General features: G+C 40.5%; 1 protein-coding gene across 14 annotated transcripts in view; it reads left to right on the plus strand.

Annotated features, from left to right (window-relative positions):
* The window catches only part of SMARCA4 (SWI/SNF related, matrix associated, actin dependent regulator of chromatin, subfamily a, member 4), a 92,141-nt gene that overhangs the window by 21,486 nt on the left and 52,479 nt on the right, over positions 1–18,176 (plus strand). For all 14 annotated transcript variants that reach the window (XM_039337270.1, XM_039337275.1, XM_039337269.1 and 11 more), the window contains 9 exons: positions 1,220–1,352; positions 2,007–2,399; positions 2,520–2,618; positions 3,986–4,244; positions 12,734–12,860; positions 14,153–14,326; positions 16,188–16,361; positions 16,469–16,636; positions 17,136–17,186. In XM_039337270.1, the coding sequence (XP_039193204.1) occupies positions 1,220–1,352; positions 2,007–2,399; positions 2,520–2,618; positions 3,986–4,244; positions 12,734–12,860; positions 14,153–14,326; positions 16,188–16,361; positions 16,469–16,636; positions 17,136–17,186 (1,578 nt within the window). The remainder of the gene's footprint in view (positions 1–1,219; positions 1,353–2,006; positions 2,400–2,519; positions 2,619–3,985; positions 4,245–12,733; positions 12,861–14,152; positions 14,327–16,187; positions 16,362–16,468; positions 16,637–17,135; positions 17,187–18,176) is intronic.

The following is an 18,176-nucleotide window of genomic DNA, read 5'->3' on the forward strand; positions in this document are numbered from 1 at the left end:
TACAAACTTTTACAGTGGTAGTTAAGTGAACTCAGCTTCCCAGATTGACATTGCTTGTCAGACGCTGGCTGGAAGGATTGCAAACAGCAATCACGCGACCCTGGGATATTGCAACTGTTGTATATACATGCAGGTTCCAAAAGCCTGAATTTTGTACAGATGAGCACGGAGACGCTGTGATGGTCGTAAGAGCAAGGACTGGTTACAAATCACTTTTTTCAGTGCTATTGTAACTTTGAATGGTCATTAAATGAATGGTCATAAGTCGAGGACTACCTGTAATAGAATTGTTAATGTTACAAGATACTTTTGTTACATTACTTTGGACTATATTTTATTGACTTCTTTGGCTTATATGCTACTCCATTTCTGAAACCACTGAGCAGCTTATTAAGAACTACACAAAAAAACTGAAATGACAACAGATCAACATTTAGGACAATCACTGCTCTGATGCACCACCATTTTGGGGAGGGGGAGGCATTGTGATCTTTGTTTGTCCCCAGATTTAACAGGGAGGGAATGTTTTGTGACAGAAACAAGAGCCATCACTGAGAAGGGTTGTACAGAAGGTTTATGTTAGGGCAGTAAGAGTGAAGATCAGAATAATACTAGAAGCTGTTAACAAAATGCCAAGCCAAATACTTTAGCATGTTGTGAGAGATAATACAGGTCTTGGGATGCAAAGTTATATGATACCAACACACTAAAGGTGTATTAGTGCATATATATAAATGAAGTAAAATATTCCTGGAGTGAGAAAGGCAGAGGAAAGTGGTTGTATAAAATACATATTTATAAATAAGGTCTTTGCTTTCTAGTAATGTGCCATTGAGAAAATAGTCCAAAATCTCACATGCATGATATATACATATATCAATTTTCCACAAGTTAGTATTTGTGAATTCTGGGAACTAGATAATGTGTGTATCTGCACAATGTATTAACTTACCCTGACTGGTTAGTATCAATGGGCATGCCTCCTTACTGTCTTTTGCATAGCTCCTTAACCTGGTCAGCAGCTCTTTTGTGGTTCACTATGACACATTTATCACATGTTCCACATTCTCATGTCCATGTAAACCATAAAAAAGAAGTTAAGAAGTCATGGAGGACAAGAGTAAAAAATGTGGCATGTATATTAACAAGCTGATTTAGTTATTCCATTGGAACATATTTGTTTAGAGGAATTCTTTATATGGGCTTTATATTATTCCAGCCAATGGATTCCTTGCATGAAAAGGGAATATCGGAAGACCCTCGTTATGGTCAAATGAAGGGCATGGGAATGAGGGCTGGTGGGCACACAGGAATGGGACCCCCACCAAGTCCAATGGATCAGCATTCTCAAGGTATGGTATGCTTTCAGGATTTGTGTAAATCACATTGCTGGTTAAATGTAGCATTTGTTCTACAATTAAATCTCCTTCTTCTAAATCTCCTGATTCTTCATAACTTTAAGATAGCTTCTACAAGAAGCTTTCTCTGTCTGTAAAGGATTTTTGTGTAATTTAGAACCACATTTTCTAAGCCTGCAAGAAGGAGGGTCTCTCTGCTATAAATACTGGCCCTCAACATATTGAGGCTAAGATTCAAACTGAGGAGTGGAGGAATACACCATTCTTCTCATATGGAGAAGTTACACCCTTTTGGAATGACTATATAGTCATATGAAAAAGAAAATATACCCTCTTTGAGTTCTATGGTTTTACATATAAGGACATAATAAAAGTCGTCTGGCCTTTAGCAATTCTTAAAAGTAGGTAAATACAAGCTCAGATGAACAACAACACATGACATATTACCCCATGTCATTTATTTTACAAAAAGAAAACCAAAATATACTATTCTGGTAGCTTCTGCCAAGCTTTGTCTACTAAAATGCAAGCAGGAGCTCCAGATAAAACTGCTTTACCCTTGATTGTGGGACGTACAAAGCAAATTAAGTCTTCTTTCTATATCTCCCATTTTTATTTCTTTTCTCTTTTTGTCTTGCCCTTTTTCAGGTTACCCTTCTCCACTTGGTGGTTCTGAGCATGCATCAAGTCCAGTTCCAGTTAATGGCCCATCTTCTGGCCCCCAGATGCCATCTGGCCCTGGTGGAGTCCCATTAGATGGTATTGACCCCCAAGCATTAGGGCAGCAGAATAGGGGCCCAACTCCTTTTAACCAGAATCAGCTGCATCAGTTGAGGGCTCAGATCATGGCCTACAAGATGCTTGCCAGAGGGCAGCCATTGCCTGACCATCTTCACATGGCTGTGCAGGGAAAAAGGCCAATGCCTGGAATGCAGCAGCAAATGCCAACTCTACCTCCACCTTCTGTATCTGGAACAGGACCAGTGCAAGGACCAGGGCCTGCACCTGGACCAACACCTCCGAACTACAACAGACCTCATGGTGAGTTTCGCTAAAGTCTTTGGGATCCATCTGGGGTCTCTTCTTGGAGGTCTTTCCTTTGCTTAGACCAGAGGAGTGAAAAGCTTAATGGTCTGCCTATGCTTTCCCATGTCTTCACAGGTATGGGAGGGCCTAATATGCCCCCTCCTGGACCCTCAGGAGTTCCGCCAGGAATGCCTGGGCAGCCCCCTGGTGGACCACCCAAGCCCTGGCCAGAAGGTAAGGCTGTGAATTGGACGACTTGGGTTTTTCATTGTTACATTGCTTCATTAACATCTCAATTATTAAAGATTTCCAAGCCTCAGCCTGGCTTTTGCTGTAAGAGACTACCATGTCACATTTTTTCAGTGATATCCATATGACTTTTAATGCTTGAAAATATGTCATCAGTCGGAAAATTGCCACAAAAGTCACTGTATTTGAGGATGGTTATCTGTCAGCTTGCAAAATAATCCACACAGAAAGTACTCCTAGATGAACTAATTCTATTTTTTTGTAAATTACATTAATAGAATCTTGGTAGTCTGAAAGTGCTTTTCTCCCCCATTGCCTTTACAGCTCAAGAAACTAGGGAAGGTTCCTTCTGAAGCCTTGCCATTCCCATATTCCTTCTCCAAACTCAGCTGCCTCTTATCCCACTGTTCCCCTGGCTGTACCTCCATTTCCCAAGGTTCTTCCCACAAGCCACTTTACTTGTGTTTTCAAGGATAAAGTTATCTACTTTATCAAAAAATGTTCCTTTTTCCTTTATTCACAAGATTTGTATCCCACACTCTATTCAAAATGATCCTCAAGGTGGCTAGCAATACGGTATAAATAATACAAATAAATAAAAAATAATGCATGAACACCCATCAAACCTTAATTCTTCTGTCAGTATCAGTATCCTATTGGAATGCTATGACAGAACATCACTGTAATTTAATGAATAGCTTGGAGAAAAGCTATGATCAGATAAAATTATAATCAAATTTTGTTCAACCTATTACATGGATAATTCTCAGTAATTCTGTTCATATTTATGTAGCTATGATTGAGAGATCTTTGGATAGGCTAAAAAATTATTTATTAATTATTAAATAATTATTTATTTAAACAATTTACATAGCCACCTGTCTCACAACAATGACTGGGCTTAATGGTTAAAGTAGTGATGCCCAAGATAAACAATTTAAAAAAACCTATAGCAATGACTGGCCTCACCTAATTTGGCCCAAACTTCTGGGAATCAGCCAAATCTTTAGAGCCTTATGAAAGGCTAACAGGATCTTTGTTAATTGCCTCTCAGGTCATTTACTGCTTTGGGAACCAGCATAATGTAATGGCCATACTGCAGATGCAGAGTGGCATCACATTTTAAGATGGACAGTGATAGACCCCCATTCCCAAGATGAAGGTATAAGATGAAATTTCTAAGACAGGGAAGTACTAGCATATTCTTGCCTTTTGCTCTTTAAATAAAAAGCATTGACTTATTCAAGTGCTTAAGTACATTCACTTAAATGTTGAGGCCAGTTTCTGAAGATTTCATTATTTTGTATATGAAGGGACCCCACAAATATCTTCCTAACATTGTTCTTCAACAGGACCAATGGCAAATGCTGCAGCCCCTACTAGCACACCTCAGAAACTGATTCCTCCTCAGCCAACAGGCCGTCCTTCACCAGCACCCCCAGCGGTACCTCCAGCAGCATCCCCTGTCATGCCTCCCCAAACTCAGTCACCCGGGCAACCAGCCCAACCTGCCCCAATGGTGCAATTCCATCAGAAGCAGAACCGTATCACTCCAATCCAGAAGCCAAGAGGACTTGATCCAGTTGAAATCCTTCAAGAGAGAGAATACCGGTAAAACTATAGCTTTCAATAACAACTTTACTGGTATTGCCCTGATAGGATATGTGGGTGACATTAATTTGAATGAGTGGTCTTGTTGATGTTACGGTTAGCTTTCATGTTAACTGTATTAAGGAACCAAAGTACAGGGAATAGGTAATAAGACAGCATTATAAATTTAGCAATGTATTAGAAGCTTCCTGGTGTCTGAGGGTAGATTTCATTACTTGGAACAGTGTTTCTCAACCCTCTGCAACTTTAAGATGTGAATTCCCCAGCCAGTGTGGTGCTCAGTTGAGAAACAGTGGCCTAGAGAGAGAAGCTCTAGAGAGGAAGGGTTTTTGAACTTTTTCACATCATAGAATCTGTTAGTTTAAAAACAAGGTAATGACAGTCATGGGTTTAATCATAGGAGATCAAGCCCTAGCCCTTTTGCTATATCTAAGAGAATTTCCTATGTATGTCCCTGGCTACATTCAAGGATTTGGGGATGGGGTATTTTTAGTCTTTCTTCAGATCCCTCTATTTTACCTGCTGGCATTTTATTACTGCTTCATTTTATTACAGCTTTGGCTGTTTGTTTAATCATTTTTGGGGTCTACTATTCTGGTGGGAGAGGGGCTGCTTGCTGGGGGATGTATTCGCTTTGATTGCTCTTTGAGTTGCCCTCCCTCCGAGAGAAAGGAATGTGGCCTGAAGACATCTGCCTTATCCACCTGGGACCATTGGGAAACGAAACCGAGAGATGCGTGCTAAATTGCCAGACTCTCAAAATAACTTAGCACCTATGGATTGGTTGGAATTCAAACTGACTGTTGGACACTGGGGGGAAGAGTTTTAAATGAGCATTGTGATGTAACCTTTCACACACAATCTTCAGACCTTACTTTGCTCTACTGCTATCACTACCTCTCAATAAAAGTTCCTTTTGAAACAATGCCTGTTTCAAGAGTTCTGCTTTCTTAGGAGACCTAGTTGAGGCAGATCCTTACATAAAGCAAGGTCTGCAATAGTGCCCAACCCAGAGAGGAAATTTCCCTACCGTGGGGGGGGGGGCGTGTACGAGATGTCTCAGTAAGGCAGCAAAATGGGAGAAGCCGGGACCAAAGACTAGAGCGAGTTGGCTAACCAGGCCTATCCTAAAGAGGCCACCTCCAGTTGGCTGGAGGAAGCCACTGCCTTAGAAGACTCCACAAAACCGAGATGGTTAGGGTTATGGTTAGGAAGAGAGAGGACTGGGAAGAGAGAACCCAACGAGTAACTCTCACCCAAGAAGGCGGAAAAAAGACTCGGAAGAAAAAGGTGGAGTTGCCTTCCGATGAGGAAGAGATGGACAAGCAATCGGACCAGATGGAGGGCATCTTAAAATGGCCATGCAGTATATAGTGGAAGCTTTCGAAGAACTAAAAGCTAAATCTCTGAGCGGTCCAGAGAAGGAGGAGAACCAGCTGAGGGTGTCAAATACGGGGAAGGAGAAGCCGCGATCACTGAAACCACATGGGAAGCAACAGGCTCTGCTGAGATGGAGTGGTGGGGCAGAGAGCAACACCCCGGAGATCCCACACCCCATGACAGCCCTGAGAGAGAAATCCCCCCCGACGAGCCAAAACTGGTGCCATTGGGGGTGAAGTTTGATGGGGATCCCCAACAGCTGGGGTTTTTCCTGGCTCACGTTCTCACCTACATACAAGTGTATGGGAGAACCCTACCCAACGATGCAGCCAAGATCAGAGTCGTCACCCTGGCCCTGGCTCCAGCTAGATGGATGCGATGCTCCTAAATTCCGGAATTTCAACCAGTTCATGACAGCATTGATGCACCGGTTCAAGGATCAACTGGCAGACCGGAAGGCTTGGGATCGCATAAAAATGGTGAAGCAAGGACGTCAGCCGATGGCTGAATGTACGGAGGAATTCCATGACTTAGCCTGCCACCTCAACTGGCCTGAAGACATCTAGGTGAACTGTTTTCAAGGTGGGCTAAATGACATCCTGTACAATGCTTGTGTAGCTTGGGGGGCACCTGCACAATTGTATGACTGGTGTGTCCTAGCTGAAGAAGTGGAAATTGACCACACTTGGAACCAGTATCACCCTGGGAAGCCTGAGAGGAGAAGCCAGCCTGAAAGGAGGAGAGAAGCAAGCAAGCTCTCCGCGAACCAGCCACGATCAACCACCTGCTTCAAATGTGGCAAGGAGGATCATTGTGCCATAGAATGCTGCAACACAACTCCAGACAAGAAAGCAGACCACTACTCAGGAGGAAACTGGGCAAACCAGTTCAGCGCTCAAAAGACATGGTTCTGAAAACTTCTGAGATTGTAGAGATCCCCTGAGCCCCAAAGGCGGAGGGTAGAGCTCTGACCCCAACAGATGACGAGTTGAGGACGGCAGAGAGCAATTGTGACAATGACCCTTTGGTAAGTGGGCCGTTCGACCCCATAACTATGGCCATAGAACTGTCAATCCCAGGCACAGGGAGGAAAATGGCTCTTACCGCATTGCTGGACTTGGGGTGCACCCGATACCTAATAAGCCCACATCTACTCGGAAAGTTGGGGGTTCTCAAGGACTCAATCACATTTTGTCAGCTCAATGGGTCTGTGGTGTGTGTGTGGGGGTGTCCCAGCAAGTTTTGTAACTGAGCCCCTGGAGCTCAGCCACACAGAGCCACACAGAGACTTTAGCTTTCATTGTGGCTCACGGCATGGAATGGCCTCTCGTACTGGGACTGACTTGGCTAAAGAAGTGGAACCCTCTAATCAATTGAAGAGGGGTAATTAAGGTTCCCAAAGAAAAGATACCTTACAAGGACGCACGGGGTTATAAAGTAGAGAGCTCAAAGTGGGAACTGGCTTCTGTGCTGAGTGAGCAAGAACTGCAGAGCATCCTAAGAGAATATTGTGATCTGGTTGAGGTTTTTAGTGAAAAAAGGTTGGATGAGCTCCCTTCTGACTGACCGACGGACTGTGCAATTGAGATCATCCCAGAGACTAAGCTGCCAAAGCCGAAGCTGTATTCTCCTAGGGAGCTGGATGAGCTGCGAAAGTTCATCAATAAAAACTTAGCCCAAGGATTTATCCAACCGGCCAGATACCGGGTGGCAGCCCCTATTCTCTTCAAAGAGAAAAAAGATGGGTCTCTTCATCTCTGCATGAATTATAAGTGTTTGAACATAGTGTCTGTGGAAAATGTGTAATCCCTACTCCTCATGAGGGACGTGCTAGTTCATCTGCCCAAAAGGAAGATTTTTTTGAAGCTAGACCTGCAGGAAGCATACTATTACATTAGAATTAAGGAGGGAGACGAATGGAAACAGCTTTCAGCTGGGTGTTTCCACTTCAGGGTAGTCCCTTTTGGATTACAGGGGGCCCCAGCGGTGTTTAGGCTGATCAACAAAGTCCTCCATGAATACCGATATAAAGGAGTTTTGGTGTAGTTGGACGATATCCTAAGTTGCACTGAAACCAAGCCTGAACATGTGAAACTGGTTAGGACAGTCCTAAAGAAGCTCCATTCTGCCAAACTGTATGCCAAGCTTTCCAAGTGTGAATTCCGAGATAGAATTGACTACTTGGGCTACCGCATTTTGCACAAGGGAGTGGAAATGGACCCAGAAAAGGTGCGGGCCATCCTGGAGTGGGCCCCTCCTCGCACTAGAAAGCAATTACAGAGCTTTCTAGGATTTGCCAACTTTTACAGACAGTTTATTTCCTCGTTTTCCCAAATTGCACTCCCTATTACTAACCTGCTGAAAAGAAAGGGGGAGAACAAGCCGAAACCTAGCCAGCCATTAAAATGGACTGTGGAATGCCAAGCCACATTTGAAAAGCTTAAGAGATTATTTTCAGTGGAATTGGTGCTGAAGCACCCGGACCCAGAAAAACTATTTGTAATCCAGCTGATGCCAGTAAGGTAGCAGTAGGCACCATACTGTTTCAAAAGAACCAAAAGAGTCAGCTACACCTCCCAAAAACTGACTGAGACCAAGCAACGATGGGCTGCTTGGAAGAAGAAAGCTTACACAGTGCACTGTGCCCTCCTTACTTGGAGGTATTTTTTGGAAGGGAATAAAATTCCCTTCCAGGTCTGGACTGAGCATAAGAATCTGGAAGCATTAAAAAACCCTAGAAAGTTGTCTCCGAAACAAGCACGGTGGGCTCAGCATTTCCACCAGTTTAACTTTTCTATCCACTATTTGCCAGGGTGAAAAAATATCCTGGCAGATGCCTTACCAAGAATGCTGCAATACAATACTGTAAAGTCGGGGTTGGTTAAACCTTTGTTTTCCCCGCAACAATTAGCGGCCGTGGTCACTACCAGGGCGCATACTAAGAATGCCCCACTATTAGACGATGCAGCAGTGACAGTTCAAAAGAGCACTGGAGAAGGATGAGTGGTTTCAGGACCATGGAAATCTTTGTTCAGTGAAAGATGGGTTCGTGGAAAGCTGTATGTTCCAGCCACCCTGAGACTCAAAATCATGCAGTCCTGTCATGACTCATAATTGGCGGGACATTTCAGGTTTGTCAAAACCCTTCACCTGCTAAAAAGGTAATTTTGATGGCCTTTCCTAAAGAAGGACATTGAAAGTTATGTTGCCAGCTGCCCTACGTGTGCGGCAGCTAAGAGGAGACAAGGAAAGACGCCTGGGCTCCTGCAGCCAGTTGCAAGCCCTTCAGCACCTGGAGAGAGATCTCTATGGACTTTATTGTGGAGCAGCCAGAAAGCACAGGAAATACTATCATTTGGGTCATTACCGACCTATTTTCAAAACAGGCTCATTTTATCCTGTGTCAGAAGATCTCGACTGCAAAAATGTTGGCCAAATTATTTGTGCAGCGTATTTATTGGCTGCATGGAGCCCCACAATGGATAATTTCGGACAGGGATGTCCAATTCACTTCCAGGTTCTGGAGCGCCTTTTTGGGCCTTCTGATCAGGGACTGTCATCTAGTCATCATCCTAAATGAATGGGGGGGGGGCAGAACGAATGAACTCTGTTCTGGAACAGTATCTCCATTGTTTTATTAATTATCAACAAGGTAATTGGACTGACCTGCTACCGTTTGCTGAAGTAGCCTATAACAGAGGTCCCCAAGTTCGGTGGAGAGAGGTTTTTTGCAGACCAGAGGGGGTGTGGTTTTGCGTGCTGCCTGTATCCTGTGGAATGGGACTTCACTTGTTTGCACAGAGTGGTTTCTGGCATGCCGCGGACCGGTGCTGGTCCACAGCACTGGCTTTACCCCCTTTCAAGTGGTTAATGGACAATCTTTCAACCCCATGCCAGAATTACCTGCCATTCCTTCCCTTAAGGACTGGGTTCATCAATTACAAAACATTTGGCCTGTTGTCAGGAAGGCCCTTGGCTTTGTAGGGCAGCCAACAAAGCTCAGGCAGATAAGAAACGAATAAAATCAAGGAATGGAGATAAAAGATGAAAAATATAAACTGCAAGCGTTTGCAGATGATTTAGTATTTATACTAGAGGAACCATTGGAGATAGCCCTAAACTATTGAAAAGGATAGAAGAATTTGGAGAAGTAGTAGGATTGAAAATAAACAGAGAAAAAAAACTAAAGTTATAGTTAAGAAACTTACAGATAAACAAAAAAAAAAAAATCATCTGTCAGGAAAAATACATCTCCAGATAGTTAAGAAAGTTAAATATTTGGGAATATATCTAACAGCAAGGTGTGCAACAATAAAAGACAACTATATAAAACTATTAAATCAAATAAAACTGGATTTGGAAAAATGGAAAAATCTACAACTATCAATGTTAGGAAGAATAGCTATAGTAAAGATGAACATTTTACCAAAATTACTTTTCCTATTTCAAACAGTACCCATAAAAATAGAGAAAAAATTATTCGATGATTTAAACACTGATTTTGAAATTCATTTGGCAAGGGAAGAAAGCCAGAATTAGATTAAAAATGTTACAAGAATCTAAAGAAAATTGAGGATTTGGTTTACCGGATTGGGTCTTATATTATCAAGCATGTGCTTTAACATGGATAAAAGAATGGATAACCCTTAGACATAAAAGATTATTATACTTAGAAGGACATGATTTACAACTAGGATGGCAAGCTTTTCTATGGTATGGGAAAAATAAAATTCATAGATACTTCCAAAATCACTATGTAAGAAACGCATTACTTTTAGTATGGGAAAAGATAAAAGCTAAAGTTTATATTAAAATACCAGGATAGTTTTCAACAATGGAACCTTTTGTTCACCCAAATTTAACTAACTTTGAGAAAATTGTAATCTATAAAGATATTTTGAATACTGAAGGGAAATTAAGAGCTAAACACGTTGGAAAATCAGGATATTGATTTATCATAGCAGCCTCAATTGCAAATACATCTGAGATATGAGAAAGATGCTAAAATACATGGTTTTTATAAAGACCAGACAATGTTTGATCAGATACTGTTGACTTCAGATGAAAAGCTGATTAAGAAACTGTATAATTTTCTGTTAAATTTAAAAATGGAAGATGAACAAGTGAAAGAACATTGGTAACTTGGGCAAAAAAATTTGGGCACAATATAGAATTAGAAAAATGGCAAAATCTTTGGGAAAGAAATTATAAATTGACAATGGCAACTGCTAATAAAGAAAATTTATATAAAATGTTTTACAGATGGCACTTACCACCTGCGAGATTAGCAAAAATATTTAAAAACATGTCTAATAACTGTTGGAAGTACAATCAAAAACCAGGCACATAGTACCATCTTTGATGGACGTGCCCTAAAGCAAAAACATTTTGGACAAAAATATATATTTGGCTAGAAAAGATGTTAAGAAAACATGTAGATTTTAAAGTACTATTTTTATTAGGTATATTATCAGGAAAATATGATAAAGAAAGTGAATATTTAATGTTGCATGTATTAACAGCAGCAAGAATTGTATTTGCTCGGTATTGGAAAAATGAAGAAGCACCATCTGAAGAAGAGATAATCAAGAAAGTACTGGACTGTGCAGAAATGGATAGACTTACAGTGAAGATTAAAGAAAAAGAAGACAGAATATTTTCAAATATGGGATGTATTTTATCAATGGCTGGAAAAACGGGGTAGAGATTAGGAATTTAATGCGTATTACTAAGTAAAACAAATGGGCCTAGACAACACATTGTTTACTAAGCACTTATGAATTGTAAATGTAGAAAACTAATAAAATATTATATATATACATATAAAGAAACAAATAGAACCAAAACCTTTTCATATAGGGGACAAAGTTTACCTTTCCACCAAGTTTCTGCAATCATTACAGCCGAATTGGGGCCGAAATACATCAGTCCTTTTCCTATTAAACACATAATCAATCAAATTGCAGTTGAATTAGAACAAAAGTCTATGCCAAATCCATCCAGTTTTCCATTGTAGTTTGCTGAAGCCTGAAATTACACCTACACTTGTGCCTGCAGCCATTCCTCCTCCACCAACTATCAAGGTAGAAGGCAACATTTTGAAATTAAAGACAGTTAAGACTCTTGCAAATATCACAGCTCTACTCAGTATCTCGTGGCCTGGAAAAATCTTCCTGCCTAGAAGAACCAGTGGGTCTATAAGAAACATGTTAAAGCCCCTAGGTTACTTAAATGTTTTCATGCTCATTATCCTGACAAACCTGATTGATGTATTTGTATTCCTCTTTTCCCCTTCCCTCTTTCTGTTTTCCAGGTGGATTTGTCACTCTATTGGGGGGGGGGGTATGTCAGACCCCTCTATTTTACCTGCTGGCATTTTATTACTGCTTCATTTTATTACTGCTTTGTCTGTTTATTTAATCATTTTCGGGGCCTGTTATTCTGGTGGGAGGGGGGCTGCTTGCTGGGGGATGTATTTGCTTTGATTGCTCTTTGAGTTGCCCTCCCTCCATGAGAAAGGAATGTGGCCTGAAAACATCTGCCTTAACTCCAGATAGCAGAACCTGGGACCACTGGGAAATGAAACCAAAAGAGTACTAAATTGCCAGGCTCTCAAAACATCTTAACACCTATGGATTGGCTGGAATTCAAACTGACTGTTGGACACTGGGGGAGAGGAGTTTTGAATGGGCATTGTGATGTAATCTTTCACACACGAAATCTTCAGACCTTGCTTTGCTCTACTGCTATCACTAACTCTCAATAAAAGTTCCTTTTGAAACAATGCCTGTTTCAAGAGTTCTGCTTTTTTGGGAGATCTAATTGAGGCAGATCCTTACACTTTCATGGAACCCCCAAATATTCAAGGAACCCCCCCAAGTCCTGAACTAGTGTCTCTTGTCTTACCTTTAACTATTGGGCATTAAGTGTGACCTTCTCAAAGCAATGCCCTTCAAATGCTTTGAATTAAAATTCCTGTCATTCCTAAGGCACCATATTGGGAACAAGTGTTTTCACATATCAGCATTGGATTTCTTGGATATCTTTTGTTTGATGTATACAGTCCTTCATGCTAAAGCTCACTGGGTGTCTTAATATCTTGTCTGCAGTTTACAGGCTCGCATTGCTCATAGAATCCAAGAACTTGAAAATCTTCCTGGGTCCCTGGCTGGAGACCTGCGAACCAAAGCAACCATTGAACTTAAAGCCCTACGATTGCTGAATTTCCAGAGACAGGTAGGTGATACACTGCTGAAATTTTGTTTCTCGGGACACTTTTGAACACTGAAATTAAATCAGTCATCTCCAGAGTTTGCATATATTGTAAGAAAATGAGACTTATGCTTCCTTTAAATAAAATTCTTATAGAAACTCCTTTCCTTAATGGAGCTTACCTAAATAAATGCCAAGTGGCTTTGCGGATAGTTCTTCTCATGCAACAGAGTGATCCTGAATTTTCTGCTGCAGTGGAGCTCCAGTTTCACATGCCAGTGGACCATCCTATTTCACAGCCCCCTGAAATGATCCCTACTGAACGGGTGAGGTAATTTCACAGGCACTTCAAATATAAAAAACAACGGCATGCCTAAAAGAATCATAGTGGCTCTGCTGGCAAACAGAGTTTTGTTTTTCATTTTGTTCATTAAGCTTTTGGTACATTTTGACATGAGTAGATCTTCGCAGCAGCGTGATTCTAGAGAAAATGAGGCAAGGACAGAAATGAAGTAAATTTTGATAAAGAAGCCACTTTGCAACTCAAGCTAGAGAGCATGTCTAGTCCTTCTGTATCCTGGAGTGGCTGGCTGGTTTCTCTGTAACAGCCTTCTTTTATTTATTTTATTGGATTTGTAAGGCACCCAATTCAAACAAATAATGTGACTCTGACTAGTGTACAACAGAAGAACAAATAAAGAAAAGGAAAATATACAAAATATTTAAATGTAAATGTTCTTTCAGCCAGAGTATAGCGGTAGCGTAAAAAGTTTAGTAAGAATGCCAGGTTTCACATAAATGTCTGGGTGCTGTTTTAGGGACTAAATCGGAACTGAGACATGTTCTTGTTTCAGCATATTGCTACTTTTTGTTAATCTCTCTTCTCCATGGATTTTTGGAATCAGTTTTATATTTCTGTCTTATGTTGCATGGCAACACTTACTCTTGTTCTACTTTTCAGAAGGATAGTTCTATGGGTGTTGTGTTTTTCTTTGCTTCTATTGTCCAGGCATAATTCAGTACTCTTAAAAATAAGAATAGATAAAACTATTTAAATTATGGAAAAGCAGCAGAAAAAAAACTGTTCTCAGAGATGGGTCAGGTATAGTAAACTCTTTTTCAGAAGTATTTCTCATTACTTATGTATCCTTATGTATACAGATGTTTAAATTTTAACATGCATTCCGATATTTCACAACATACATAGAGACAACATAAAATGTTTTAGTCAACATATACAGAAAGTGAAGCATTTGATTGGACCCCACTTTATTCTCAGTTGGCATCTACTTTTCTTTTAAAATTTTGATTCACAGCTGCGACAAGAAGTCGTGGTTTGTATGAGAAGAGATACTGCCCTGGAAACAGCGCTGAATGCTAAGGCATATAAGCGTAGCAAACGGCAATCCCTACGGGAAGCTCGCATCACTGAGAAGCTGGAAAAACAGCAGAAGATTGAACAAGAAAGAAAACGTCGGCAAAAACATCAGGTACCTATTGCTTCTACTTTAATTTGAAAAAGTGGCACGTATTCATATAGTCTCAGCTTACAACCACAGTCGGGACCACAGTTTCCATTGATTAAGCAAGGCAGTTGTTAAGTGAATCATGCCAGATTTTACAACCTTTTTTGCCGCAGTTGTAAATCACTACAGTTGTTAAGTGTACCTTGCAGTTGTTAAGCAAATCTGGCTTCCCTCATTGACTTTGCTTGTCGGAAGCTGGCTAGGAAGGTCACAAATGGCAATTGCATGACCCTGGGATGCTGCAACCATTGTAAATTCAGGCTGGTGATAGGCATCCAAATTTTGCTCATGTGACTGTGAGGATGTTGCTGGTGTCATAAGTGTGAGGACCAATTGTAAGTCACTTTTTTCAATGCCACGGTAGCTTTGAACAGTCGCTAAACAACCTGTAATAGGATGCCAAAGTGGATAAATAATCAATGCACTATATTTATTATTAGCTTGTTGGAATAAATAAAGGTTATGAAGATGTACATTTGGACAGTAGCTAACCATTGTCAAACGTGAATGAGTTAAGTGTGCCTTAGGCTGTGGCCAGTGAAACACCTTCCAAATCTTTGAATAAAGAGGTAAGCTAGGAAACCGTCAGCAGAGGAAAACTAATAGAGAAAGAAAGAAAAGTTAGAAGTTAAGAGAAGAGATAAGGAAACATAGGGAAAGGAAGGGTGATCGTGGGAGAACTGGAGAGGCCACCATTCAGAAAATATAGATCCATCTCATGTATTTATCCTGCTTTATGTAGGTTTCCTTTCTCTTAAACTGCAACTTACTGTTTTGTTCCCCTTGCTTCAGAGTGAAATGTAGAAAAGACTTCCGCTGTTCTAAAATGATAGCTGCTAACACAGCATTGAGAGGATGATGCTTGGGAAGTGGCCACAAAACAAGGAGAGAGCATAGCATTCCATTCCATTCATGCTAGGAACCTCTGCTCTTTGCTTGGAGTGTTGAGGCATCAAGTAGATGATGGTGTTGTAGTCTCAATCCAAATATAGAGATGATAAATGATGAAAGGAGTTTTCTGACAGAGCTAAGACTTCCTACTTCACAAAGAAGCTGAAGAAGAATGAGTTGCAGTCTCATCTGATCTCATTAACGGATACAATAAATGGATAACATTTTAAAAAAATAACAATAAAAGTTGTATTCATCAAGCTTGCACTTGGCAATAAATATGAAGAGAACTTCCTTATTTCTCCATAATCCGCAAGTGATGAGCAGGAAGCAAAGGGCTAAGCCAGTATTCTGATCAGTTTTCCTGTCCTCAGTTACGGACAGCAGTTGATTTATTACACATAGTTTTTGTTTAGTCCATATTCCATTTATGCAAGATCTTCCTTTGCCAGAGTTGCTTCTCATAGTAGAATCTAGCTAGTTTGCTGCATATTGGACCTGTGAAGGTCCCCTCTACTTGAGCTACATATGTCTGAAAGTTCCAAAATTCTGGAAATCAGCCAGAAAGAAAGCAGAAACAAATACAAAGATTTCTTTTGGATGCCCTGAAGCTAGCCTTGACCCCTGGAGCTGATAACATTTTGCAATAGTTTTTCTGAATGTTGGCAACTGCTGACTATATAATCAGGTTTTAACAGCTTCATGAAGCTTATTTGTAATTATTGATATATGCTTGTGATACAAACAAGCTCTAACCCAGTGTAAGCTCAGCAACTTTAAACTGTGTGGACTTCAGTTCCCAAAATTCCCCAGTCAGCCATGATGGGAGTTGAAAGCCACACAGCTTAAAAGTTGCTGAGGTTGAGAAACACTACCCTAACCCATGTATGACTCATTCATTAAGCCATTTTCTATTACTGTTCTTTTTTTTTAGGAGTATCTCAACAGCATTCTCCAGCATGCCAAGGATTTCAAAGAATACCATCGATCAGTCACTGGCAAGATTCAGAAGCTGACAAAGGCTGTGGCCACCTATCATGCGAATACTGAGCGAGAACAAAAGAAGGAGAACGAGAGAATTGAGAAGGAGAGAATGCGCCGGTTGATGGTATGGCTTTTTCAGTTCCATGCATAGAATGAATCTGACTGATCATTTACATGAATGGTCCCAGTATAATTTAAGAAAATTATAGCTTGAGTCTGTGTATTTTACAGGCTGAGGATGAAGAAGGGTACCGAAAGCTTATTGATCAAAAGAAAGATAAACGCTTAGCCTACCTGCTTCAGCAGACAGATGAATATGTGGCCAACCTCACAGAACTGGTGAGACAGCACAAGGCTGCACAGGTGGCAAAGGAGAAAAAGAAGAAGAAGAAAAAGAAGGTAAATGAGTCAAATCAACCTGTTGGGATCAGTGAAATCTCTCAGAGGCAAGCCCTGCGTAAACCTTTGATTTGAAATATGTCCCATGTCACTCTTCCAGGGGCTGAAATTGTCTTGAGATCTCATACGAGAAAACAGAGTCATTTCATGCAAAATTCGGTTCCCATGAGATTTCTGCCATGTTTAATGATACATCTCTTATATTTTTATTTGAGAAGTCATTGAACTGTGGTGTCACCCAATGCTGCATTGCCTGGCTCCAGAGTTTATTAAAAAACTGAACCAGAGCACTTCAAAATGAAAATAATATATTTAAATAAACCTCTCTACATTTATGATATAGAAGTCCAAATATCTAAATTAATGCTAGAATGAAAATGTTGGTTCTTTGTGCATTAAAACTGGAAAAAGTAACCTAAATGCCTTTCAAATACTTCTCTGTTTTAAAATACTTCTCTCCATTGTAATAGATGTTTTTCCTGATCTTCATTTCTTTTAGAAGGCTGAGGTTGCGGAAGGACAGACCCCAGCAATTGGACCCGATGGTGAAGTAAGATTCCCCCCCCCAGAACCAATTTAATTGTGGTTATAAACATGCGTATGGACTTTATTGCACAATGAGTACTTGCTTTCTTATGGTAGAGAAACTGCTTTTATTTGGACTACCAATTGGAATGCACTGATGCAAGCAGCTGGTGTTGAAAATTGTTTTAGAGGCTGCAATTGGTGGATCAAAGTTTCACCCATTGATGGATTCTCCTAAAGATTTCTCATAGGAATACATATTTTCAAGCCCAGTTTCTATCATGAATATCCTGTCAGTTAGAAATTACTGTATTCTGACAAAAACTGTGATACTTCATCAACTGATCAGGATTATAAGCACAAATAGTGGCTTCAACAAATAGGACTTCCCAGTTACACGTTGCCAGATAGAAGGAAGGTGGTACTCAGTGTGTGAGTTTGGGCCACTCATTCTCTCTCAATCTAGCCTAGTTCACAAGAGTTATTATGGGGGAAAACTGGAAAAAGGGCTGTGGATGCCACTGAATTCCTGGAACAAAGGTGGTATAAAAAGTCTAAGGAAGAAAAGAACATTTGCACCTGCTTGCAAATATCTATAGATGCAAATAAACACACTGATTGGAACAGAACCCATAATACACTTAACTACCATAGGAACATTTCTGAAGCAGTCAATTGTTAATCCGATTAATCTGTTTTTTAAGGGCTGACAGGTTGGATATGGTTGGTGAAAGTCATGAACCACTTTTAAGCGATAGACAGCATGCCCAGGGTACCCTCTGTACCAGCTTAGCCAGGCAGTGTTTTTAATGTCTGTTCAGTTGTATGGGTAAGTATTGGTCCTATGTTAAAGATAGATTTTTATTTGGTCAAACACTGTTGTCTAGTGTAACCTGTGCTGCTGTCCCATTGCTTTATCCAACCCATATGGACAGTAAAAAAAAATATCTTAAGGAAGGAAAGATGGAAGAGCCACATTTCATATAGCAAAAGTTGTATTCTTAATACTTAAGAC

Source organism: Crotalus tigris, unplaced genomic scaffold, assembly GCF_016545835.1.
Source record: "Crotalus tigris isolate CLP2741 ecotype Arizona unplaced genomic scaffold, ASM1654583v1 scf7180000017673.840971, whole genome shotgun sequence".
Taxonomy (NCBI): domain Eukaryota; kingdom Metazoa; phylum Chordata; class Lepidosauria; order Squamata; family Viperidae; genus Crotalus; species Crotalus tigris.